General features: G+C 48.0%; 2 protein-coding genes across 3 annotated transcripts in view; both read left to right on the top strand.

Annotated features, from left to right (window-relative positions):
* The window catches only part of LOC144607165 (transducin-like enhancer protein 4), a 567,195-nt gene that overhangs the window by 97,998 nt on the left and 442,899 nt on the right, over positions 1–26,298 (top strand). The gene's annotated exons all lie outside the window — the stretch shown is intronic.
* Positions 15,873–26,298, top strand: part of plpp2a (phospholipid phosphatase 2a) — a 123,590-nt gene continuing 113,164 nt past the window's right edge. Inside the window, exons 1-2 of one of the 2 annotated variants that reach the window (XM_078423833.1) lie at positions 15,873–16,023; positions 16,198–16,303. In XM_078423833.1, the coding sequence (XP_078279959.1) occupies positions 16,249–16,303 (55 nt within the window). In that variant the 5' untranslated portion in view covers positions 15,873–16,023; positions 16,198–16,248. Of the gene's footprint in view, positions 16,056–16,197; positions 16,304–26,298 lie in introns of both variants that reach the window. The other variant, XM_078423832.1, reaches the window with a different exon arrangement.

The following is a 26,298-nucleotide window of genomic DNA, read 5'->3' as shown; positions in this document are numbered from 1 at the left end:
GAACCGTAGCGCCACGATTTTTGTACCGCCTTAATCAGCATGCGGTTCGCTGCTGGAAAATGATATTTTTATTTAATTCGGACGCATATTTTTTAAGTTACAGAGGTTTAAAAGTGCTGCCCCCCCTGATTTATCGAAGTTTTGACAGAAGGGGGGCGCTGCGGTGCAGATTGTGATGTCACAATGCCCCTGTGAGATGGACTCGAGCTGACCCCCCTTCCCCCCCCCCAGCGGTATTCAGCGTGTGACGTCACAATGCCCCTGTGCTACATTGTTGCGAAGAGCTGTCAAGTCAAGTCCATTTTATTTGTATAGCACATTTAAAAACAACCCACGTTGACCAAAGTGCTGTACATCTGATTAGGTACTAAGGAAAAAATGAAACATACAGTAGCACGCAAACAGTTCACAGCGCCTCCTCAATGAGCCTCAAACGCTAGGGAGTAGAAATAGGTTTTGAGCCTGGACTTAAAGGAGTCGATGGAGGGGGCAGTTCTGATGGGGAGAGGGATGCTCTTTCCACCCTCCCCCTCTCTCCCTCCCCCCTCCCCCCTCCCCCCTTTCCCCCTCCCCCCCTTTCCGCCCTCCCCTTCCCGTCCTCCCTCCTCCCTCCCTCCCCCTTCCCTCCCTCCCCTCCTCCCGGTTACAATGGAATCCCTACGAGGACGGGCCCAACGGGGAAAGTGGGGTACTGGGAAAAGGGGAGAGTCCCCCCTTCCCCCTCCCTCCCCCCTCCCTCCCCCTCCCCCCTACCCCCCCCCTCTCCCCCTCCCTCCCCCCTCCCCCCTACCCCCCCCCCTCTCCCCCTCCCTCCCCCCTCCCTCCCCCTACCCCCTCACTCCCCCTACCCCCTCACTCCCCCCTTCCCCCCTCCCCTCCCCCCCTCCCTCCCCCTCCCCTCCTCCCTCCACACCTCCCTCCTCCCTCCCTCCCCCTTCCCTCCCTCCCCTCCTCCCGGTTACAATGGAAACCCTACGAGGACGGGCCCAACGGGGAAAGAGTGGTACTGGGAAAAGGGGAGAGCCCCCTCCCTCCCCCCTTCCATCCCCCCTCCCTCCCCCTCCCTCCCCCTCCCCCCCCTACCCCCCCTCCCCTCTCCCCCTCCCTCCCCCCTCCCTCCCCCTCACCCCTACCCCCTCACTCCCCCCCTCCCCCCCTCCCCTCCCCCCCTCCCTCCCCCTCCCCTCCTCCCTCCACACCTCCCTCCTCGCTCCCTCCCCTTCCCTCCCTCCCCTCCTCCCGGTTACAATGGAAACCCTACGAGGACGGGCCCAACGGGGAAAGAGGGGTACTGGGAAAAGGGGAGGTCCCCCTCCCCCTTCCCTCCCACCCCCTCCCCCCTCCCCCCTCCCCTCCCCTCCCCTCTCCCTCCCCTTCCCCCCACCTCTGCCCCCTTCCTCCCCCCCTCCTCTCCCCCCCTCCTCTCCCCCCCTCTCCTCTCCCCCCCTCTCCTCTCCCCCCCTCTCCTCTCCCCCCTCTCCTCTACCCCCCTCTCCTCTCCCCCTTCCCTCCCCCCTCCCCCTCCCTTCCCCCCTCCCTTTCCCCTCCCTTCCCCCCCCTTCCCCCCTCCCTTACACCCTCCCTCCCCCTCTCCTCCCCTCTCCCCCCTCCCTCCCTCCCCACTCTCCTCTCCTCCCTACCTCATCCCTCCCTCCCTCCCTTCCCCGCAGCGCTGACCGCCGGGAAGTGTAGTCGCCGTCGCCTCTCCCGCTTCTGCTCTATAAATAAGATTAATTTCTTTTTCAACAAAGAATGCTGTTTATTTTAAAGTAAAATAGACACCTCTCCTCTCTCCCCCCCTCTCCTCTCCTCTCTCCCCCCCCTCCTCTCCCCCCTCTCCTCTCCCCCCTCTCCCCTCTCCTCTCCCCCCTCTCCTCTCCCCCTCCATTCTTTCCTCTCCCCTCTCCTCTCCCCTCCCCCCCTCTCCTCTCCCCCCTCTCCTCTCCCCCCTCCTCTCCCCCCTCCTCCCCCCCCCTCCTCTCCCCCCCTCCTCCTCTCCCCCTCCCTCCTCTCCCCCTCCCTCCTCCCCCCCTCCCTCCTCCCCCCCTCCCCCCTCCCCCCCTCCCCCCTCCCCCCTCCCACCCCTCCCCCCTCCCACCCCTCCCACCCCTCCACCCCTCCCACCCCTCCCCCCCCCTCCTCTCCACCCCCTCCTCTCCCCGAAGCGGAAGTGTAGTCGCCGTCGCCTCTCCCGCTGTTTGATTTCATTTATAACAAAGACATTTATTTTAAATGAGGAATGTGATTTTCATTAAGTTTGATTTTATTTATTTTAAAAAAGCTGCTGCTCTATAGATAAGTTTATTTCCTTTTCAACAAAGAGCGCTGTTTATTTTAAAGTAAAAACGCGGTTTTTGTCATTGGGTTTCACCCTCCCTGTTAGCACCCGATTGGCTGGGTCTGTACGTGGGGTGCAGTGATTGGCTCCACCCTCCCTGTTAGCGCCCGATTGGCTGGGTCTCTACGTGGGGTGCAGTGATTGGCTCCACCCTCCCTGTTAGCGCCCGATTGGCTGGGTCTCTACGTGGGGTGCAGTGATTGGCTCCACCCTCCCTGTTAGCGCCCGATTGGCTGGGTCTCTACGTGGGGTGCAGTGATTGGCTCCAACCTCACACTCGATGTGGGTGGAGCAGTTGATTTGAACTGACACCAACTGCCGTAACCAACAGTCCACCGTGCTGCTGCTGCTGGTTGAGGACAGGCTCCAGCATCGCTCAGGAGGGCAGTTTAATCCAAATACAGAAAGAATATTTATAGATAAGTTTCTTATCATTTCCAACAGAAAAATTACTTTTATTTTAAACGGTACGAGATTTCCATTGCATTTAATTTTATTTTTAAAAAAAGATAAAAGACAGAGATTTCATAGATAAGTTTACTTTCTTTTTTAACAAAAGAACATTTATTTCACATAAGTTTAATTTCATTTATAACAAAAACATAAGCTGCTGCTCTATAGATAACTTTAATTTCTTTTTCAACAAAGAATGCTGTTTATTTTAAAGTAAAATAGGCCCCTCTCCTCTCCCCCCCCTCTCCTCTCCCTCCCCCTCCCTCCCCCTCCCCCCTATCCCCCTCCCCTCTCCCCTCCCTCCCCCTTCCCTCCCCCCCCCCTCCCCTCCTCCCTCCACACCTCCCTCCCCCTTCCCCCCTCCCCTCCCCCCCTCCCTCCCCCTCCCCTCCTCCCTCCACACCTCCCTCCTCCCTCCCTCCCCCTTCCCTCCCTCCCCCCCTCCCGGTTACAATGGAAACCCTACGAGGACGGGCACAACGGGGAAATAGGGGTACTGGGAAAAGGGGAGGTCCCCCGCCATCCCCCCTTCCCCCTCCCTCCCTCATCCTCCCCCCCACCCCCTCCCTCCCCTCTCCCTCCCCCCCTTCCCATCCCCCTCCCCTCACCCCTCCCCCTACCCCCCTCCCTCCCCTCTCCCTCCCCCTCCTCCCCCCTCCCCTCCCCCTCCCCTCCCCCCCTCCCCTCCCCCTCCCCTCCCCCCCCTCCCCCCTCACACCTCCCTCCTCCCTCCCTCCCCCTTCCCTCCCCCCCACTCCCCTCCCGGTTACAATGGAAACCCTACGAGGACGGGCCCAACGGGCCCACTTGGTCTAGTATATATATATATGTGTGTGTGTGTATATATATATATATATATATGTGTGTGTGTGTGAGTGTGTGTGTGTGTGTGTGTGTGTATATATATATATGTGTGTGTGTGTGTGTATATATGTGTGTGTATATATGTGTGTATATATATGTGTGTGTGTATATATATATATATATATATATATATATATATATAGTGTGTGTGTATATATGTGTGTATATATATATATATATATATATATAGATAGATATATATAATTTTTAAATTGTTTTGTATTATGGTTTTTATAGGGAGTACTCCAGTACTTTGTGTATTTTTTTGCAAACCAGTATCTGCACTATGATTGTTTGTTTGTATATGTGTCAATTCTGTGTGGAACCCTTCTTCAGGTTGCTTATGGTGGAGGGGGAGGAGGGGGGAAAGCTGGGAGGGGAAGGACAAAGTGTGGCAGGCAATTGGTGAACACAGGCAGGGGAGGGGGGTGGCAGTGGGGTTGATAGGCAGATGGTTGGACAAAGGCCAGAGGTGAAGAAACAGAATGTGTGAGACAAAAGGATTGAAGAATTGCAAATTGTGAAGTCAGAGGACGGAATGGGGAGGTAAGTGAAAAATAGGAAGAATGTGGGGGGACCTCATTGAAACGTGCAGAATAGTGAAAAGCTTGGATCAAGTGGATGTGGAGAGGATGTTTCCACTAGTGGGAGAGTCTAGGACTAGAGGTCATAGCCTCAGAATTAAAGGACGTTCTTTTGGGAAGGAGATGAGGAGGGATTTCTTTAGTCAGAGGGTGGTGAATCTGTGGAATTCTTTGCCACAGAAGGATGTGGAGGTCAAGTTAGTGGATATTTTTAAGGCTGAGATAGATAGATTCTTGATTAATACAGGTGTCAGAGGTTATGGGGAGAAGGCAGGAGAATGGGGTTAGGTGGGAGAGATAGATCAGCCATGATTGAATGGCGGAGTAGACTTGTTTGGACAGAATGGCCTAATTCTGCTCCAATCACGTGACCTTATGTAACGAAACGGAACAATGAAATTCTTACTTGTGGCAGCAGCAGAAGAGGTTTATAAACACAGTACTCAATGGATAGTATTTGAAACAGAGAGAAAAAAGTTTAACAAATAATAAAGCCAACAGAGTGCAAAAAAAAAACAAAGTCCAAAGTCCCCAGTGAAACCCAGGCAGTTCACAGTTTGGAGTTTAGTTGGAGTTTGCAGTGTTCAATAGTTTGATGGTGGTTGGAAAGAAGCTGCCACTGGCCAGTAGTTATATATGTGCATTTATTGGTCACCGTGTTTCCTGTAACGCAGAAATAATTACACTTCAAAACCACTCACAGGCTGTAAAATATACTGAGACGTGCTGAGGCCATTAAAGCCGTTACTTAAATGCTCGTCTTCCTGTAAAACCCATAATAAACAACAATAAAGAGGTTCAGTGGGGCAGCGTGATTTTGCAGCGGTAGAGTTGCTGCCTGACAGTGGCAGAGACCGGGAACATCATTAACGACCCACACCACCCTGGCTGTACTCTCATCTTGCTGCCACCATCGGGAAGAAGGCACAGGAGCTTGAGATCTGTTACCTCCAGGTTTAAGAACAGCTTCTTCCCATTGACCATCAGGTTCTTGAACCACCCTGCCCAACCCGAACCAATAACCCTTCCTGATCCACTAAGGACTTTGCAGTACTCTGGTCACTCCACATACTTTGTATTTTCACTATCAAGGTCTGGTTTAATGAGAATAACTGATAATTTATGACATGTTTTTTTTGTCTTCGTCACATCTAATGTTCCTGTAAAGCTGTAGCAGGTAAGAATTTGGGGCAGCACATTGGCGCAGCGGTAGAGTTGCTGCCGTACAGCGCAGTCCGTACGTTCTCCCAATTTGTCAAGCGTAGAATTACAGTGGGTACGTTAGCACTGAAATGGGCCAATCTATCTAATCAGTCTGTCCAAGTCATGTGCTGTCTGTACGGAGTTTGTACGATCTCCCTGCGACTCCGTGGGTATCCTCCGGGTCCTGCCACACTCCAAAGACGTACAGGGTTGTAAATTAATCGTCTATTGTAAATCGTAAATTGGTCCTCGTGTGCAGGACAGTGCTAGTGCGCGGGGTGATCGCTGGTTGGAGCGGTCTTGGTGGGCCAAAGGGCCTGTTTCTATGGCATGTCTCTAAAGTCTGAAGTAAAGTCTAAAGTCTAATTTGATTATTTTAGTTCATATCCAGTGCATTTGACGAATAAACACTCTTGACTCTTGGTCATTTAGGGGGGCAGATAGTCTTGCATTCTTTAGAGCGCGAAAGATTAAGGGTGAAACAACTTAAGTTTTTTTAAATGATTCATGGATTTGGTAAGAAGGATAGAGAGAAAGTACTTCCTTTAGTGGGGGAGTCGAAAACATTGAGGACATCATTTTTAACAATTAGAGTTCGCTGTTTAAGGAGGGATTTCCAAAAATACTTTTCCCATTAAGGGTGGTGGAAAGTTAAATCACTCCATCCCGAGCGAGCTGTTCATGTCAAAGGGCTTTGAAGGCTATAGATCTAAGGCTGGTAAACAGGACTGAGATACACACCAACCATGATCTAAGTTAATGGTGGAAGAGTGGAATTGGGGGTTTGGAGCATCGAGTATAAGTGGCAGGAAAGACATGATGCAACTCTATAAGACTATGGTTAGGGCACATTTGTAATATTGTGTGCAAATCTGGAGGATGTGGAGGCGTGGAGCAAGTGCAGAAGAGGTTTACCATAATAATGCCTGGATTAGGTGCTATTCGCTACAAGGAAACAGGCGGCAGGGTGGTGCAGCAGTAGGGTTGCTGCCTTACAGCGCCAGAGACCCAGGTGCAATCCTGACTACGGGAGCTGTCTGTACCGAGTTCTCCCCATGTGACCCCTTGTTCTGGACTTCCCCAACACCGGGAACAATCTTCCTGCATCTAGCCTGTCCAACCCCTTAAGAATTTTGTAAGTTTCTATAAGATCCTCCCTCAATCTTCTAAATTCCAGCGTGTACAAGCCGAGTCTATCCAGTCTTCCTTCATATGAAAGTCCTGCCATCCCAGGAATCAATCTGGTGAACCTTCTCTGTACTCCCTCAATGGCAAGAATGTCTTTCTTCAGATTAGGAGACCAAAACTGTACGCAATACTCCAGGTGTGGTACACCAATGCCCTGTACAACTGCAGTAGAACCTCCCTGCTCCTATACTCAAATACTTTTGCTATGAATGCTAACATACCATTCGCTTTCTTCACTGCCTGCTGCACCTGCATGCCTACTTTCAATGATTGGTGTACCGCGACACCCAGGTCTCGTTGCATCTCCCCTTTTCCTAATCGACCACCATTCAGATAATAGTCTGCTTTCCTGTTCTTGCCACCAAAGTGGATAACCTCACATTTATCCACATTGTGATCATTTGTCTATTCAATGCCACAAATTCCACTGTTACGAAGAAGTTGTGATTTTTTTTCTTCTCTCGGAGCTGCAGGAAATGATGGGCCTGTAAAGAACTTGCCTCCCCTCCCATTCCAAGACAGGTTGTGCTTCTGAATCAGAGCAGAACAAAGGTTCCAAACTTCCGCCAGCATTGTTGCCCTTGCCAGCGGAGTTATTTTAGTGCATAGCTGTCATTGCAATACTGACCTTCACACACCCCTGATGCTCCTTGGTGCCTTTTGTAGGAGGTTATATATCTCAGTCTATACGCAGGGATAGGAAACCTCCCGGCTTCTATTTATACCTGCATGATTCACGAATGAACAATAACACGTAGGAAACGGTTAATTAGCCCTCTTCCATCAAAACCAAACCCTTTGGGAGACTATTCATTGTTTAACGACAATCACATCAGAATGAAGCAGGACACTCACTGACTCAGCAGGTTATTAATATTTGCGTTAACTGACGCGAGATCTTCACAATGCTCTGACCGATCGATTCGGATGGGCTGCATTAGGAGGGATTTTCTGTTGCCCTACGAGTTTGGTGATGTCAGTGGTGCAGCCTTTATTGGTGAGGATGAGGTTGTGCTGCCAAAACCAGCCAGCCATGTCTGCAACAAGACCAGCAGTGTTGTGACATTCTCCCATTTTGTACAGAGTACACTTACAGCGCAGGGTACGTTAACACTGAAATGGGCCAGTCTACCTAATCAACCCATCCAAGTCTTTGTGCCTTCTTCTGCCCTTTGCCATGAATGATTCAATGGTGCTGTAAGTGTCACGTGCGCAACTGCACAGTGAAATTCTTTTTGCATATTTACACACGCAGGCACCACCATATTTTGCAGTCTGGTCTGCCCGCGCGCTTGGTCTACTGGAGCTTCTTTAGGGCCTTCCTCCATCGCCTTCAACCAGATCAGCCCGTGAACCGAAGCCCTTCTCCTCTCACTCTCTCAGTGGAATCCTCGATTCTTGTCTCCCCTGAACGTACCAGTATACTTGCACCCATAAATGCACCTTGCTTCCTGAATTCAGTAGTTTAATGTGTGCTGATGCCGCAACATTGTTTAATTTAGTTAGTTTAGTTTAGTTTAGTTTCAAAATACAGCGTCGAAACAGGCCCTTCGGTCCAGGCTGACCATCGATCACCCGCACACTAGTTCAGTCCGACAATCTAGGGACAATTTTTACAGAAGCAAATGAACCTGCAAACCTACACGACTTTGGAATTAGGGAGGAAGGCGGTGCAAGGGGAGGAAACCCATGCGGTCACGGGGAGAACGTACAAACTCCGTGCAGACAGCATCCGGAATCAGGACCGAACCGGGGTCTCTGACGCTGTAAGGCAGTGTCTCTGCCACTGCGCCGCCCCAATTGTAATTAGATTTACCCTCAATCATACGTGTTAAATCGCAGATGATGCAGGGTGAATATATTATGGCGAGTCTGGAGGCTTGTACTTTGTTAAAGAAGTTTATTGCGGCAGCAATATTCAATTACAAAGGATAACAAACGAGATTACAGACAACCATTAACTCAAACTGTTCACATCGAAGTTCTTTTCCCACTGCCTGGTTTTGGGCCCCAAAACCACCACCTGACCTAGCTGGCCAATCAGCGGGTTCGACTCTCAGGACCAATCCCTATGGTCGCACCACCATGTGACCTTGCTGGCCAATCCGAGGGTTCAACTCTCAGGACCAATCCCTATGGTCGCTACATGACCCCCCCCCAGAACCCGAGGTATGGAACCTAGCAGGGAGCCGGATTTCGCGACCAGAACGAGTAAGGAGAGGGGCTGCAGGAACCACAGGGGCAGGGGGTCCCGGATCAGGTGGAATTGCAGGAGGACGGCCCCGCCGAGGCGGTTGGCCGACCAGGACAGGGCGGTCCTGATCCAAGTGTGCAGGTTTGAGCCTGGACACAGAGACGAGCTCACTCCTGCCCCCAACATCCAAGGTGAAGGTGACCGTCCCTTTACGCAACACGCGGAATGGTCCTTCATAGACCCTCTGCAACGGGGAACGATGGGCATCTCTACGCAGAAACACAAATTCACAGTCCTTCAAGGCAGGCGGAAGAGCGCTGACCAGGTAATAATACTTTGTCTCATCCACCGAGATGTTTCTCAGGTGGAACTGCGCTTCAGCATGGGTAAACCAAAGTTGTGGTTGATGCGCCCAAAACGGAGGAAGATGAACGCTGACCGCGTTTAGCTGCGGTACGCCGGGCGTTAGAACCAAAGAATGTCCCTCCATGGTAGATGATCGGCTAGATCACGTCGGGGTCACCAATATGGCGAGTCTGGAGGCTTGTACTTTGTTAAAGAAGTTTATTGCGGCAGCAATATTCAATTACAAAGGATAACAAACGAGATTACAGACAACCATTAACTCAAACTGTTCACATCGAAGTTCTCTTCCCACTGCCTGGTTTTGGGCCCCAAAACCACCACCTGACCTAGCTGGCCAATCAGCGGGTTCGACTCTCAGGACCAATCCCTATGGTCGCTACAATATACACCTTTGCCTCAGCCTTTCCTGTGGCAACATGAGCAATGTCATTTGCATTCCTGATCAGCGTCTTGTATTGATGGTTCCTCATTACAATTCTTTGGCGATTTGCAACATTTGGAACATCTTCTCTTCCTTTCAAAACAGAAAATGCTGGAATGAACTCAGCGGGTCAGGCCGCATCTGAGGAGGGAATGGACAGTCAATGTTTCGGGTTGGGCCTCTTCTTTACGGTGATGTAGTGTAGGGGAGAAAGCTGGAAAAGAGAGGTGGGGATAGGGCACAGCGTGGCAAGTGATAGGTGGATACAGCTGAGGACAGGGGCTGAGTGTCAGATGAGTGGAGAGGGTGACAAAGGGTAGAGGTGAAAATGTGAGGTAAGGAGAGAAGAGGAGGTGTGAAATGTCAAGCCGGAGGGAGGAATATGGGTTAAGGGTTCAGACCAGATGGGACAAAAGGGAAATGGAGGACTTGAGAAGATGGGAGATGAGTGAATGAAGGAGGGGGATGCAGCAGGGTGATTTGGCGGTGGGGTGGGGAGATGGTGGGAGAAATGTGTGCACACCAGGGGTTTGGGTGGGTGCAGGGGAAAGGGAGAGAGTGTGGGTAAAGGATGTTAAGCAAAGCTCATTACACGAGAAAAAAAAATTTACACTGTAAACTTCATCAGTACATTGTGCTCCTTAATTTCTATAATAATTAACATTCAGAAAGACCAATAAGAATAGAAACTAAACAAGATAGAGTCAACAAACTGCTGCAGGTGTTGGAAATCTGAAGTAATTCAGAAAGCACAAGAAATAATTCAGAAAACATTAAAAAATACTCAAACAACATAGGTGGAAAGAAAAACAAGTGTACTGTTACTGATCACTGACCTTTCGTGAGAACAACCACGATGAGAGCCACATTTAACACAAAGAGAGGCCCAAAATGCTGGAGTAACTCAGCAGGTCAGGCAGCATCTCCGGAGAGAAGGAATGGGTGACGTTTTGGGTCGAGACCCTTCTTCGGACTAGTCATGGGAAAGGGAAACAATCTTATTGAAACATATAAGATTATTAAGGGATTGGACACGTTAGAGGCAGGAAACATGTTCCCAATGTTGGGGGACATAGTTTCCAGAACCAGGGGCCATAGTTTAAGAATAAGGGGTAGACCATTTAGAACGAAGATGAGGAGGAACTTTTTCAGTCAGAGTTGTAAATCTGTGGAATTCTCTGCCTCAGAAGGCAGTGGAAGCCAATTCTCTGGATGCTTTCAAGAGCTCTTAAGGATAGCGGAGTCAGGGGGTATGGGGAGAATGTAGGAACGGGGTACTGATTGTGAATGCTCAGCCATGATCACATTAAATGGGCCCAAAGGGCTCAAAGGGCCGAATGGCCTACTCCTGCATCTATTGTCTATTGTGTCTATTGAAACAAGAGATATATAGATAGTGATGTTGCAAGATATATAGAACAAATGAATGAAAGATACGCAAAAAAGTAACGATGATATAGGAAACAGGCCATTGTTAGCTGTTTGCTAGATGAGAACGGGAACCTGGTATGACTTGGGTGGGGGAGGTTACTTGAAGTTAGAGAAATCAATTTTAACACCACTCACATACAACATATTTAGATTTGGTGGTACATTTTATAGCGAGTCTGCTTCTGCAGAAAAATCCTTGCTCTACCAATGGTATTCCTTAAGAAGCCACAAATTCCACACTTGTGAACCCCAGCTGGAAGTTTTAATTAGCCGGTGATGTGTGCAAATTGTTCAGAATTAGATCAGCATCTGTTTATTTAATGTTTCCTGGATCTGTTCAAACAGGCTACTTTCATGAGGGAACAGAGTCCAAAAAGGTACCAGTGAATATCTAGTTAAATGGCAACGTTGAGGAGAGTAGTTATATTGCTCAAAAGAGTGAGTATATAATCAGATACGTTAGGGATAAACATTATGAAAATGACAGTCCGTCAATTCAGAATAAGATACTAGTACGTTAGTACTAGGTGGACGAATACTAGTTTAATTTAGTTTAGAGATACAGCACGGAAACAGGCCCTTCAGCCCACTGAGTCCGCACCGACCAGCTATCCCCGCACATTAACTATACACCCTCACATACTAGGCACAATTTTACATTTATAACCAAGCCAAATAACCTACAAACCTGTATGTCTTTGAAGCGTGGGAGGAAAACAAAGATCTCGGAGAAAACCCGTGCAGGTCACGGGAAGATTGTACAAACTCCATACAGACAAGCACCCATAGTCAGGATCAAACCCGGGTCTCTGGCGCTGTACGGCAGTAGCTCTACCGCTACGCCACCGTGCCACCCAGCGTTCAGTTCAATTGAACTAGTGTTCAGTTTTAGTCACCCTGCTGTAGAAAAGATGCCAGCAAGCTGGAAAGAGTACAGAGATGATTTGTGAGGATGTTGCCAGGATTTGAGGGCCTGAGCTCTTGGGAGGGGTTGGGCAGGCTAGGACTTTATTCCTTGGAGCGCAGTTGGTCGATGGGTGATCTAAAACAGATGTATAAAATCCTGATGGGAATAGATATGGCAAATGCACCAAGCTTTTTACCAGGGTAGAGGATCAAGAAGTACAGGACATAGGCTCAAGGAGGGAGGGGAATCATTTAATGGGAACCTGAGGGGCAACGTGTTCCGCTCAAAGGTCGGTGGGTATATGGAACGAACTCCCAGAGGAGGTGGTGACGGCAGGTTCAGTTATAACATTTTAAAAGATATTCGGACATGTACATGGATATGAAAGGTTTAGAGGGGAAATGGGCCAAATGCAGGCAAATGGGATGTTCAGATGGGGTATTTTGGTCGGCATGCCTAAGTTGGGCCGAAGAGCCTGTTTCCATGCTGCATTACTCTATGCCTAAAAGATCTAATCACCTCTTTGAGCCGAGAAGTGTTCAACATTGCAGCCAATATGTACTTCAATGGTAAATTGCATTTACTATTGAATGATAACCTCTTTTAAGGTCATAAATGATTGTAGCAGAATTAGCCCATTTGGCCCATCATGTCTACTCGGCCATTCAATCATGGCTGATCTATCTCTCCCTCCTAACGCCGTTCTCCTGCCTTCTCCCCATAACCCCTAACACCCATACTAATCAAGAATCTTTCTATCACTACCATTAAAAATATCCATTGGCGGCCTCCACAGCCTTCTGCAGCAAAGAATTCCACAGATTCACCACCCTCCGACTAAAGAAATTCCTCCTCATCTTCCCAAAGGAACGTCCTTTAAAACTGAGGCTGTGACCTCTGGTCCTGGACTCTCCCACTTTGCTTCCGATACGGCAGAAATAGGTGGTGAAAGAGGCCAGAATAATTGAAAGAGAAATAAAAACCCTCAAGAAACATTAACTCGAATTGTTCAGGATCGGTAAGCATATTATGGCGTGAAGGCCAGAGTCACATTGTAACTCTATTGACAAGGTAAATGCAGCACCCTGGCATTCAAGACGAAAAATGACACGATCCAGGAAATCCAATGGAGATAGTTGGATCGTGTTTCACTGGCATTGTGAATGCTGCCAATGGAGACATGACAAAGAAACATGAGTTAACTATCAGTCTCCTGAATCCAGTGCCAACAAAGAATCTGACCACCAAAATAAGTAGCTGCCAACTCGTCATTCCATTCTCGCTAATTATTTTCTCCTCTTTGTGGAACTGAATCTAGATCACCTGGATGTAAGGCAAAGATATTAACCATTATCCCAATGAAGAGCACTGCAATCTTCATTAAAATCAAAGTTCAGTTGAGCGTATTATTGTCACGTGTACGAAGACACACCAAAAAGCTTTTTATTGCGTGCTATCCTGTCAAAGAAAAGACTATACATGATTATAATCAAGCCGTTCACAGTGTTCAGATACAGGATAAAGAGTATAGTGTGTAGTGCAAGATAAAGTCTGGTTGAAGAAAGTTCAAAGATCTCCAATGAGGTAGATGGGAGGCCAGGACCACACTCTAGCTGGTGAAGGAGATCTGTTCAGCTTAATTTAAATTTAATTTAATTGCTTGGCACAGAAGGTAAACATTCGGCCAAATATTATGGATGGCACAGTGGTGCAGCTGGTAGAGCTGCTGCCATACAGCACCAAAGACCCAGGCTCGATCCTGACCTCAGGTGCCGTTTGTGTGGAGTTTCCACGTTCTCCCTGTGACTGCGTGGGGTTCCTCCAGGTGCTCCTGTTTCCTCTTCGATCTCAAAGACATGTGGGTTTGTACATTAATTGCCTTCTGTAAATTGCTCCTTCTAAATTTATGTAGGAAGTGGATGGAAAAGTGGGACAACATAGATCTAATGCGAATAGGTGACCGATGGTTGACATGGATACGGTGGGCAGAAGGGCCTGTTTCCATGCTGTATCTTTCAATCAATCCATTTCCATACTGCCCAGGAGTTATACAACATGATCTTCCCTCTCAAATCTTTTCTGGAATGTCATAGGTTTAGGGGAGTTGATAGAAATAGTTGTGGCGATCCCTGGGGATCAGGCCACTCCTTGGGTCAGCCCCCTCGTCACTTGATGGACAGTCGTAAGGGGTTAAAGGTCAGCCCGTTGGGAGGTGTGGTTCATCCCTAGGTGGACTATGCTGTGAACAGGAGCTCACAGCCTAATAAAGACCGTTAACTAAACCTGCCTGGCGTCCTGCCTTTTCTCTGGCCTCCGCCAGGCCACTATAGTACATAAAATGCTGACAAGCATAGATAAGGTAGACAGTCAGAACCTTTTTCCCCAAAGATGGAAATGTCCAACACTAGAGGCCATGACTATAAGGTGTGGGGGGGGGGGAGATTAATGGATTTGCAGGGCAAGTCTCTTACACAGAGTAGTGGGGGCATTTAAGAGGGTTTTAGACAGGCATGTGGAAGGGCAGGGAATAGAGGGATATGGATCATATACGGGCAGATGAGATCAGTATAACTTGTCTGGGGTTATGGGGAGAAGGTAGGAGAATGGGGTTGGGGGGTAGAGACAGAGTAGACTCGATGGGCCGAATAGCCTAATTCTGCTCCATCACTTATGACCTTGGCATCATGTTCTGTGCAAATAGTGTGGGCCGAAGGGCCTGTTCCTATGCTGTACTGTTCTTTGTTCTCTATGCTCTGTCCATGGCTTTGCAAACTTAGCAATTTCCAATTTGTAAACGCCAGCAGCCCGTATTCAAAAACACCACCATCCAAAATGTGAGTACTTATAGCGTAGTGTTCCTTAAAGCTAAATTATCTCAACAAAAACTGAACAGGTGCATGGACTGCTAAACCTGGGGATGGAGGGAGGAGTGTCCTCACTGTGGACAGAATGACTCCAATCAAATCTCACCATCCGCACAAACCACCTTCAGGAGTGAAAGGGAATTAAAAAGGGGTGGATTGGTTTTACGTGAATACCATGACTCAGACCTTAAAGCCACGCGTTCTTGCGACATTTCTATCTGTAGTTTTTTTGTGTTGTTGATGGGAAGTGTTTTAAAGTGCAGAATGTAGAGAACAGCGCAAAAGCATGTCTGGGTGCAAAGGTGTGTACTTAGCTGGAGGTGATTTAACGCAAATTAATGTAATTTGAACGCGTGGAAATTGGACGTGGCAGCTGTGGACAGCACACAGTTGGGGAGAGAAATGCAGAGGAGACGTGTTTAATTTTAGTTTCGTTTAGAGAGATACAGCGCGGAAACATGTCTTTCGATCCACCGCGTCCCCCCAGGGGCAAGTGATCCCCGCACACTAACACTATCCTACACACTCTAGGGACAGGCAAGGAGGTACATACAGCCGCAGTGTGCTTCGTAGATTCGTGGTTGGCTCGCCTCGCCTTAAGCACACCCGGCAGTGCAGAAAGATTGTAACCTCTACTACAGAAGTACAGCCATTAAGTACTAACCAACAACCAACCACGCCGGGAGACAATCTAGTTTTAGAGTCTCTTGCGGCTCAATGTCCCTTCAAAGTTTGAGTTGAGAAAAATAAAAATGACCCCCAAAAAAAGGTTTGTTCGAGGAGGGTTGGACTGGGTAAGTAAAGTTCCTTGTGTGACTGCCAGTATGCTTCTCTACCGCCTTTCCCCCCACACACACACACACACACAGAGGCTGGGGAAGGATTGGACTCTGGGTGAAGTTGAATTAATTAATTCTTTCCCTTGCTTCTACTGGAAAGGGAGGGAGGGGGAGAGGGAGAGAGAGAGAGAGAGTGAGAGAGAGAGAGAGAGTGGGACGGGGGGAGGGAGAGAGAGAGAGAGGGAGAGAGAGAACAAAAGCATAGAGTGGTTGCTGTTGAAGACACAGCAACATGAGTAGTCCTTGTTTGGCCGCGTCACGTCCAGCCCCCTCTCCACCCCTGGCGAGATTGACCAACAAACACTGACTAGGAAGTCGGGAGCATTCAGGGAAAAGTCCAAACTCGTCCGCGGCGTTGCAGATCGAGACAGGTACTCGGATTCCGGAAGAACTCGAAATTCAGGTTACTGCCCTGATCTTATTTCGCGTGCTCCTACACTGGCGGGGTTGTATTTTGTTGCACTTTTTAAAAAAACAAACAAACACAAACCCCTCTTTCCCCTGCGTGTGTTTAAAACAAAATACGTTCCCTGTGCAATAACCAGGTCCAGGAAAAGGAGAGAGAGAGAGAGAGTGTCTGACGTTTACATCGCAAGATGTTCGAGAAAAAGAATATTTTCGTGCTGGTGGATGTGCTGTGCGTGGTCGTAGGTGAGTCCCCTTTAAAGTTCATGCAATTTCGCACTTGCCCCCCCCCTGGTGCAAACTTCATGGAGAGTGTATGTGTTGTGCTGCCCTCAAGAAGAGTTTGCTGTGGGGGTTTTTTTTCCTGTTTTTAAAAACAAAATCTTGTATGCTTTTTTTTGTTTTGAAATATTTAAGAAAAAATGAAGATTGTCCCAGTTGTGGGCGTTCTGTCAAGTCAGACTCGAACGAGATGCTCTTGTGGTGAATTTTAAGTGACTTTTTCCCATCTCCTACCTTCTTGAGACAGAAGGCGAGGAGTATTTAAAGGCACATGCACGCCGAGAGAGGGAGGGAGGGAGGGAGATCAGAGGCGGAAGATCCCAGGCTCTTTTGGTCCTGGCAGAGAGAGAGTCTAAGCCCTCGCCAACTTGCAGGGAAACACGTGTGTTTTTACACCCTGCCGTGGGATTTTCCGTTCAAAACCGTGGAGCAGAGTCTTAAGTAAAACTTAAATAAGTGCCGGAGGAACTCAGCGGGTCAGACAGCATCTGTGGAGGGAATGCCCGGGCGATTTTTGGCTTCCTCAGCCTGTGTCTTGTCACTTCATGAATACATCGAGAAGGATAATAGGTTTGAGTGGAAGGGGGAAAGGTTTAATAGAAATCTAAGGGGTAACATTTTCACACAAAGGGTGGTGGGTAGAAACATAGAAAATAGGTGCAGGAGTAGGCCATTCGGCCCTTCGAGCCTGCACCGCCATTCAATATGATCATGGCTGATCATCCAGCTCGGTAACCTGTACCTGCCTTCTCTCCATACCCCCTGACCCCTTTAGCCACAAGGGCCACATCTAACTCCTTCTTAAATATAGCCAATGAACTGGACTCAACTACCTTCTGTGGCAGAGAATTCCACAGACTCACCACTCTCTGTGTGAAGAAATGTTTTCTCATCTCGGTCCTAAAAGACTTCCCCCTTATCCTTAAGCTGTGACCCCTGGTTCTGGACTTCCCCAACATCGGGAACAATCTTCCCGCGTCTAGCCTCTCCAACCCCTTAAGAATTTTATATGTTTCTATAAGATCCCCCCTCAGTCTTCTAAATTCCAGCGAGTATAAGCCGAGTCTATCCTGTCTTTCTTCATATAAAAGTCCTGCCATCCCAGGGATCAATCTGGTGAACCTTCTCTGTACTCCCTCTTTTTACGGATCAAGGTGACAGGGGCGGGAGTCGAGGCAGGGACTATCATAAAGTTTAAGAAATGGACAGGACCGGTTTGGAGCGACGTGGACCAAACACAGGCAGGAGTGGCATGGTGTAGCTGGGACATGTTGGCAAGGGCCAGTTTCCATGCTGTATCACTCCATGACTCCATGATATAATCTGACACTCTTTTGTCTCCTTTTCACCTCTTTGTCACTCACTCACCCGTCAATCACCTCTTCAAGTCCCCACTACTTTCTGTTGAGGTCACTCCCAAGAGAGAGTTAGATATAATTCTTAGGGCTAACGGAATCAAGGGATAAGGGGAGAAAGCAGGAACGGGGCACTGATTTTAGATGATCAGCCATGATCATGTTGAATGGTGGTGCCGGCTTGAATGGCCTACTCCTGCACCTATTTTTCAATGTTTCTAAAGCAACTCCTTGACTCACTCATACCTTCCCACCAAACCACCCCTGCCCCCCTCCCCTCCCCCTTTTGTCCCCTCTCTCTCTCTTTCCTGTGCTGCCACCCCTCATCTTAGTTTGCACCCATTTCTCCCACTATCTTGACCCCCATTCCCCTTCCACCTCTATCCCTCCCTATGGCTTTACCTTTTAACTCTTTCATTGCTCTTATAATAATAATAATAATATATTCCTTTATTTGTCCCACACTGGGGAAATTTACAATGTTACAGCAGCAAAGTGAACAGCAAGAGATCATTCATTATAAATAAAAATAAAGACAAGGATAAATTGTCATCAGTTTACTGTGTATTCCCTAACTGTTACTGTTGACTCGTCTGCTGGGAGCAGTGCTGGTTGTGCAGTCTCACAGCAGCGGGAAGGAAGGACCTCCGATATCTCTCCTTCACACACTTGGGGTGAAGGAGTCTGTCACTGAAGGAGCTACTCAGTGCAGTGACAGTGTCCTGCATGGGGTGGGAGTCATCGTCCAGCAGCGATGTTATCTTTGCCATCATCCTCCTCTCTCCCACCGCCTGTACTGAGTCGAGGGGACAACCCAGGGCAGAGCTGGCCTTCCTGACCAGCTTGTCGAGTCTCTTCCCCTCTGCTGCTGAGATGCTGCTGCTCCAGCAGACCACTCCATAGAAAATGGCCGATGCCACCACAGGGTTGTAGAAGGTCCTTAGGAGTGCCCCCTGCACTCCAAAGGACCTGAGTCTCCTCAGTAGATAAAGTCTGCTCTGGCCCTTTTTGTACAGTGCATTGATATTTTTGGTCCAGTCAAGTTTATTGCTGAGGTAAACAGCCAGGTACTCTTCTTTCCTTATCTGACACGGTTGCCTACTTTTTAATCTCTGGTCTGTGTCCAGCCGTCTGCCAAACAAACTCCCCATGACCCGCATCTAACGATCACTTGCCGGGCTTTATCCCATCCCCATCTCTTTTGCAATTTTCTTTCCCCCACTACAATCAGTCTGAAGACTCCTTCACAGATGCTGCCTGACCTGCTGAGTTACTCCAGCACTTTGTGTTCAATACAAGTGTCCAGCACCTGCAGTCCCTTCTATCTCCCCTTGTTTTTTTTGTTCATCTGTTCATTCTTATGGATTATGGATGTCATTACAAGGCCAGGAATTCTCACCTGCACTCAGGAGGGACAGTGTACGCCCTTTCTGAGTTGCCACAGTGCTGTTCGATACAGCGTGCCAACACAGTGGTACAACTGGAAAGAAACCACCACGGTTATGAAATAAAATGCGGAAACAAAAGAACTGCAGATGCTGGTTTATACCAAAGGAAGACACAAAGTGCTGGAGTAATTCAGCAGGTCAGGCAGCACCTCTGGAGAAAAAGGGTGGGTGACGTTTCGGGCTGGGAACCTTCAGTCAGAAAATAGGGGATGAGGTGTGGGGAGAGGGGGAGGTGAAACACTGGAGGTGAGAAAAGACCAGGATCAATTAGGACCAGCCACAAATGACCCGAAACGGCACCCATCCTTTTTCTCCAGAGATGCTGCCTGACCACCTGAGTTACTCCAGCACTTTGTGTCTATCAATGGTTATGTTGCCTCGGGAAGAGTCTGATGCCGTTTCCATGAACATAATGCAAGGTCTCGGAGGCTGTAAGTGAGGAAGCTGCTGTCAATGAAGTCCGGGTGAGGTGTTGCTGTACATCTTGTAGGTCGAGCACACTGAGCTGTGGTGCACTGATAAAAGTGCCACGGGCGAGCAATCAACTTGACTCTGCCTTATACGGTGCTTTGTTGTGACTACATTACACGCAGGCAAGTGGAGATTACTCCACGCCACTTGACTTGCGCCATTTTTAACGCTGTCTGTTTTGCATTGTGGCATTTTGGATTTTTGCCTGTAGCTGCAGCAGAACAGCCAATAACAACACGTAATTGTGGCCACAGCTATTTATTACATCAATGTTATTGAGCACATGTTTAATATTGGGACCAGGTTTGCAATCTCAACTTCAAGGCCTGAATAATGTCATTAAGCACATCTGTGATTAGGGCAGAGTGCCATATATGTGAAATGGTTATCTTGTTGCCTGTCGGAATGCAGGTGCAATTTGGATTTGAAAACTAAATGGATGTAAATATGCCGCATTTTGTGATCATAAAGAGTGGCACATCTGGTTGAGCTGCTGCCTCTCAGCACCAGAGACCCAGGTTCGATCCTGTCCTCGTGTGCTGTGTGTGGGTGTGTGTGTGTGGAGTTTCCACGTTCTTCCTGTGACCGCATGGGTTTCCTCCCACATCCCCCAAAAAATGCAGGCTTGTACGTTAATTGTCCTCTGTAAAATTGCCCCGAGCGTGTTGGGAGTGGAGAAATGTGGGATAACATAGAACTAGCGTTATCGATGGTCTGCACGGACTCGGTGGGCCGAAGGGCCTGTTTCCATGCTGTATCTACTTTTTTAAATCCTCCACAAGATCAGCTGTGGCTAGATTTGTAAACAAACTGGCAGTTTTATCCAGTGGCACTGGAGAAATATGGGTGTCAAAGATAAGGTTTGTGGAGGACACAATGTGCTTGAGTAAACGTGTGGGTCAGGCAGCATCTGATAGGTGACGTTTTGAATCTGGACCCTTTAGGTCTCCTATCCATGTCCTCAAAAAAAAAAAAACGCATGACTTGCTGTGTTACTCCACTTTGGAGTAACACAGTGTTCTACACAAGACTCCAGCATCCTTGCAAGGACTGTGGATGTGGCTTCTGGGAGGGGATGCACTGACATTTGAGGCTGATTGCACATCATTGGAGGAGCTGGACTTTTCAGCTAGTTATTCTATTCTCCCCCTTCTGACGTGGGGTAGACTTCCTCACTCCAAGAAAGGACAGGTTTGTAGGTTAAACTGCTTCGGGAAGTTGTGAAATTGTCCCTAGTGTGTGTGTGTGTGTGTGTGTGTGTAGTTTAGTGTACAGGGTGATCGCTGGTCGGCGTGGGCTGAAGGGCCTGTCTCGGCGCTGTATCTCTAAAGTTTAAAGTCGACCTTGGATCAGTACTACACAGATCGGGCAAAGTAAGCCACCTCCCCCCTCCCCAATTTTTGCACATCCCCAATCCTGGACTTTCCACGCGTCACTTTAATTTCATGTGTCATGTATCTTGTGTTTTATAACAGTTGGCCGACCAATTTCCCTCCTGGGATAAATAACGTTCTATCATATTGTATACCTGGGCTTGGAGTATTCAGTGCGATACATGTCTATATATGTCTATTGGTCTAATGTTTAGGGCAGGGATAACATCTAGCTGAGAGATTTATGAGATGGCATGTAATAATGCAATCATTGGCGGCACAGTAGCACATCGGGAGAGTTGCTGCCTTCTTGTTGCAGAGACCTGTCTTTGATCCTGACTATGGGTGCTGTCTGTGTGGAGTTTGCACGTTCTCCCTGTGATTATGTGGGTTTTCTCTGGATGCACAGGTTTTCTCCCACACTGCAAGGAAGGACAGGTTTGTAGGTTAAACTGCTTCGGGAAGTTGTGAAATTGTCGTGCGTGCGTGTGTGGTTTAGTGTACAGGGTGATCGCTGGTCGGCGTGGACTTGGTGGGCTGAAGGGCCTGTTTCGGCACTGTATCTCTAAAGTTTAAAGTCGACCTTGGATCAGTACTAAGCAGGTCGGGGAAAGTAAGCCAATGTAAAATAGTCTAATGTTTAGGGGAAGAATAACATCCATCTGGGAGATTTAAGAGATGGCACACAATTATACAATCATAGAACAGTTTCTGCACTTGTTTATTTTCAAGTAGTCAGTGCCATCTATCAAGATAGGCCCATAATTTCCTGACTGTTTTGGTTTAGTTTAGAGATACAGCGCCGAAACAGGCCCTGCGGCCCACCGAGTCCAGCGATCCCCTCATATTAACGTTATCCCATACACACTGGGGACAATTTACAGTTATACCAAGCCAATTAACCCACAAACCTGCATGTCTTTGGAGTGTGGGAGGAAACTGATCTCGGAGAAAACCCACGCAGGTCACGGGGAGAACGTACAAACTCTGTACAGACATTACCCGTGGTCGGGATCGAACCTGGGTCTCTGGCGCTGGAAGCGCTGTAAGGCAGCAACTCTACTGCTGAGTCCCATGCGACTGCATGAATAGCAATGATTTGTTGGTTGATTGATAGATGCAGCAGGGAAACTGGCCTTTCAGCACTTTGGGTCCATGCCACCCACAATTGCCCGTTCACACTACCCTGCTCAATGTACATAGAGCCAATTAACCTACAAATCTGCACATGTTTGGGGTGTGGGAGGAAATCGATGCAGCCAGAGAAAACCCACGTGGTCATAGGGAGAACGAGCAAACTCCACACAAACAGCACCAGAGGTCAGGATCAAACCTAGCTCTCTGATGATGTGAGCAGGCAGCTCTACTAGCTTTGCCACTGTGCCTGGTTGAAATGCATAATGACCAATTATATCTACGTTGCACCTGATTCTTTGGGGTATTTTGAGCACAACACAGCTTGTCAGCCATTGAATGGTAATTTATGATGTTCCTGTAAGGAAATTTCCTGTCTGGCAAAGCTAGACTCTCTCTTGGAATGCTCGAGGTTGCAACAGTCTTACTTGAGGACCCCTCGGTACTTGTACACGCGTTAATCCATTGCAAGGTGTAACCTAAATGTTTTGTGGATTAAAAACCCATTAGTTTATAGGAGATACAAGGAACTTCAGGTGCTAGTTTACATGTTTGCCTGTTTCCATGCTGCTTTGGGCTTTGGTTATCTACATTTGGAGTATTGCATGGCGTTCTGGTTGCCCTATTATAGGAAGGATGCGGAGGGTTTGAAGAGGTGGCGAACAGGTTTACCTGAATGATAAAAGACTCAAAATTCTGAGTAACCCAGCAGGTCGGGCAGCATCTCTGGAGTCATGGATAGGCGACGTTTTTGGTCGCAACCCGTCTGAAGAAGTGCCTCAACTTAATATGTCACCTATCCATGCTCGGATGCTGCCTGACCCGCTGATTTACTCTTACATTTTATGTCCTTTTTTTTCAGTTTCAGTTTAGAGATACAGCTAGTTTGTGGAGGATAATGATAATGTGCAGGGATCGCTGGTAGGCGTGGACTTGTTGTGCCGAATGGCCTGTTTCCACGCTATATCTCTTTTTTTTTAAAAGCTGAATCATCTACATTTTCATCCGAGATATTATCTAACAGTGGTCTCTGCACTGATCCCTGTGGAACTCCATTGGTCAGAGACCTCCAGCCTGAATAACACCTTTCCACCACATCTCTGCTTCAATGATCCTTTCGATCGGCCTACCTCGAGGGACTTTATCAAATGCCTTAATAAAACACATGTAGACACCAACCATTGCCCTATCCTCATCAATCTCCTCAAAAAAAAAAGTGTCTAGTTTGTAAGACATAACCTGCCCTGCACAAAACTGCACTGACTATCCCCGATGAGTCAATTCTCTTTCAAATATGAGTCCTTACGAATCTTCTCCCAATAGATCCAGAGAAAAAAAAAATCCCAAGTTTGACCAACTTCTTCTCATGAATATGGGCACAAAATGCTGGAGTAACTCAGTGGGACAGGCAGCATCTCTGGAGTGAAGGAATGGGTGATGTTTTGGGTCGAGACCCCTCTTCAGACTTTTCCTCGTGACTGTTGTTCTCTAATCCAGAAGGCATCCGGGTCAACCTCTTCAAAAACCTCCCAAGCCTCCACATCCTCCCTGTGACAGTGCAACCAGAACTGCGCACATTACTCGGCCCGATACACCTGTAACTTCCTGGATTCTTGGTAAAATTCCTATTTCCCTAAAATAGTGGCTGCTCTCCACTCTACAGAACCTTGCCTCTGGCTAGAAAGAGTACAAAAACCTTTGTCAAGACCCCAGCAATCTTCTCTCTAGCCTCTCTCAATAACCTGGTATAGGTCCCACAGCGTCCCAGAGACCTATTCACCATAATGCTCTTCGAGGGACTTGACACCACCACCTCCATGATCTCAAAATACTCCGGCATTTTACTACACCACTTGCTGATCTTGCAGTCATAGGTAATGGGAGCAGAATTAGGCCATTTGGCCCATCAAGTCTACTCCGCCACTCAATCATGACTAATCGATCTCTCCCTCCCAATCCAATTCTCCTACCTGTTCCTGTGATGCTGTTCCAGATGTCAACTTCTCTACATCGGCGAGACCAAACGCAGGCTTGGCGATCATTTTGCTCAACACCTTCGCTCAGTCTATCTTAACCAACCTGATCTCCCGGTGGTTGAGCACTTCAACTCCCCCTCCCACTCCCAGTCTGACCTTTCTGTCATGGGCCTCCTTCAGTGTCATAGTGAGGCCCACCGGAAATTGGAGGAATAGCACCTCATATTTCGCTTGGGCAGCTTACAGTTCAGCGGTATGAACATTGTCTTCTCTAACATTAGGTAGTTCCTCTGTCCCTCTCTTCCCCTCCCCCTTCCCAGTTCTCCCACTGTCTTCCTGTCTCCACCTATATCCTTTCTTTGTCCCGCCCCCCCGCCATCAGTCTGAAGAAGGGTCTCGATCCGAAACGTCACCCATTCCTACTCTCCAAGATGCTGCCTGACCCGCTGAGTTACTCCACCATTTTGTGATACAATTTTCCTACATTCTCCCCATAACCACTGACACCCGTATTAATCAAGACACCAATCTATCTCTGCTTTAAATATATCCTTGGACTGCTCCCACAGCCTTTTGTGGCAAAGAATTCCACAGATCCATCGCCCTCTGACTAAAGAAATTCCTTCTCATCTCCTTCCTAAGGGAACGTCCTTTAATCCTGAGGCTATGGCCTCTAACCCTAGACTCTCCCATTTGTGGAAACACCCTCTCCACATCCACTCTCTCCAAGCCTTTCACTATTCGGCAAGGTTCAATGAGGCTCCGCCCCCCTAATTTTTCTAAACTCCAGCGAGTGCAGGCCAGGGGCTGTCAAACGCTCATAAGTTAACCTGCTCATTCCTGGGATCATTCTTGTAAACCTCCTCTGGACCCTCTCCAGGACCAACACATCCTTCCTCCGATGTGGTGCCCAAAATTGCTCACAATACTCCAAATGAGGCCTGACCAATCCTCCCTGGCCTTCTCCTCGTATCCCTTAATGTCTTTCCTTCTGTGAAGGTTTCCCACTTGTGTTCTGTGTTGAGGTCATGCAGCATATTAATGGTGTTCTTTGTTGTGGTGGCCATCTATATATGGTAGTGTTCAGCTCAGTGGGGGAATATGTGTTTCGTGACTTTCTGTCCGGTATCTGCTTGGTTAATGGAAAACATGAACAGTCCATGCCAGCAACCCCAAATCAGCTCTCAGATATTTTATAAACCAATGCCTTGAGCTTTATAAGTGCAGCAAACAAAATAGTAACAGGAGGTATGATGAAATCTCCAAATAATAGTAACATGGTTTGCTCATGCACACGATTTGTTGCGAAGTTTAACTTCAAATTAAAGTTTCTTTTCCTGTGGCTAAGATCTTTTATTTTACCATACAATTGTTAATACTATTGTTTGAAGTTAGATGAGATGTACTCCAAGTTAAGGTTAGTACATTGGGAGGTCGCAGTATTGGCTTCATCTAGTTCCTGGCCTCCAGGTTCAGGAACAACTTCTTCACAACAACCATCAGCCACTTTAACACTGCAAATACCAACGAAACTACGAGCTGTCTTGATTGCACTAGGTACTTTGCACTAATATGGTGCTTTTTAAAAGTTACTAGACCAAGTGGACCTGTTAGGCCCAAACCTCTCCTGCATTGGTGCAGCACCCTCCCCCCCTCCCTCCCCCCTCCCCTCCCTCCCCCCTCCCCTCCCTCCCCCCTCCCCTCCCTCCCCCCTCCCCTCCCTCCCCCCTCCCCTTCCCCTCCCCTCCTTTTAAACTTTAAAATGTGAATAAAATATAAGACCGATTTCAATAAAACTACTTGCATTATCACTAAAGTGACAATGGTGAGTAAGGTGGGCCTAAAATTGTCGTGCTATTGCGTACCGTTTTGGCTGAAGTTCAGTCACAAACAAGAAAACAAACGAAAGTCTTAGTATATAGATCAAACTTTTGTTTGTTGGTGTTATCTATGAGTAGTGTTATGCTGCTTCAAGTATGAATATCATTGTTCTGTTTTTGGCACATATGATATGACAATTAAACACTTTGAAGAAGTACTGTCAGGTACTATCTCTATGTTTAAGAAACATTTGGACAGGTATATGGATAGGACAGGTTTAGAGGGGTATGTGCCAAATGCAGGCAGGAGGGACGAGTGTAGATGGGACATGTTGGTCAGTGCGGGCAGGTTGGGCCAAAGGATCTGTTTCCACACTGTGTG

Source organism: Rhinoraja longicauda, chromosome 28 (genome assembly GCF_053455715.1).
Source record: "Rhinoraja longicauda isolate Sanriku21f chromosome 28, sRhiLon1.1, whole genome shotgun sequence".
In the NCBI taxonomy this organism is placed as follows: Eukaryota; Metazoa; Chordata; class Chondrichthyes; order Rajiformes; family Arhynchobatidae; genus Rhinoraja; species Rhinoraja longicauda.
The sequence above is the reverse complement of the archived record's forward strand: the minus strand, read 5'-3'. Positions and strand labels throughout refer to the sequence as shown.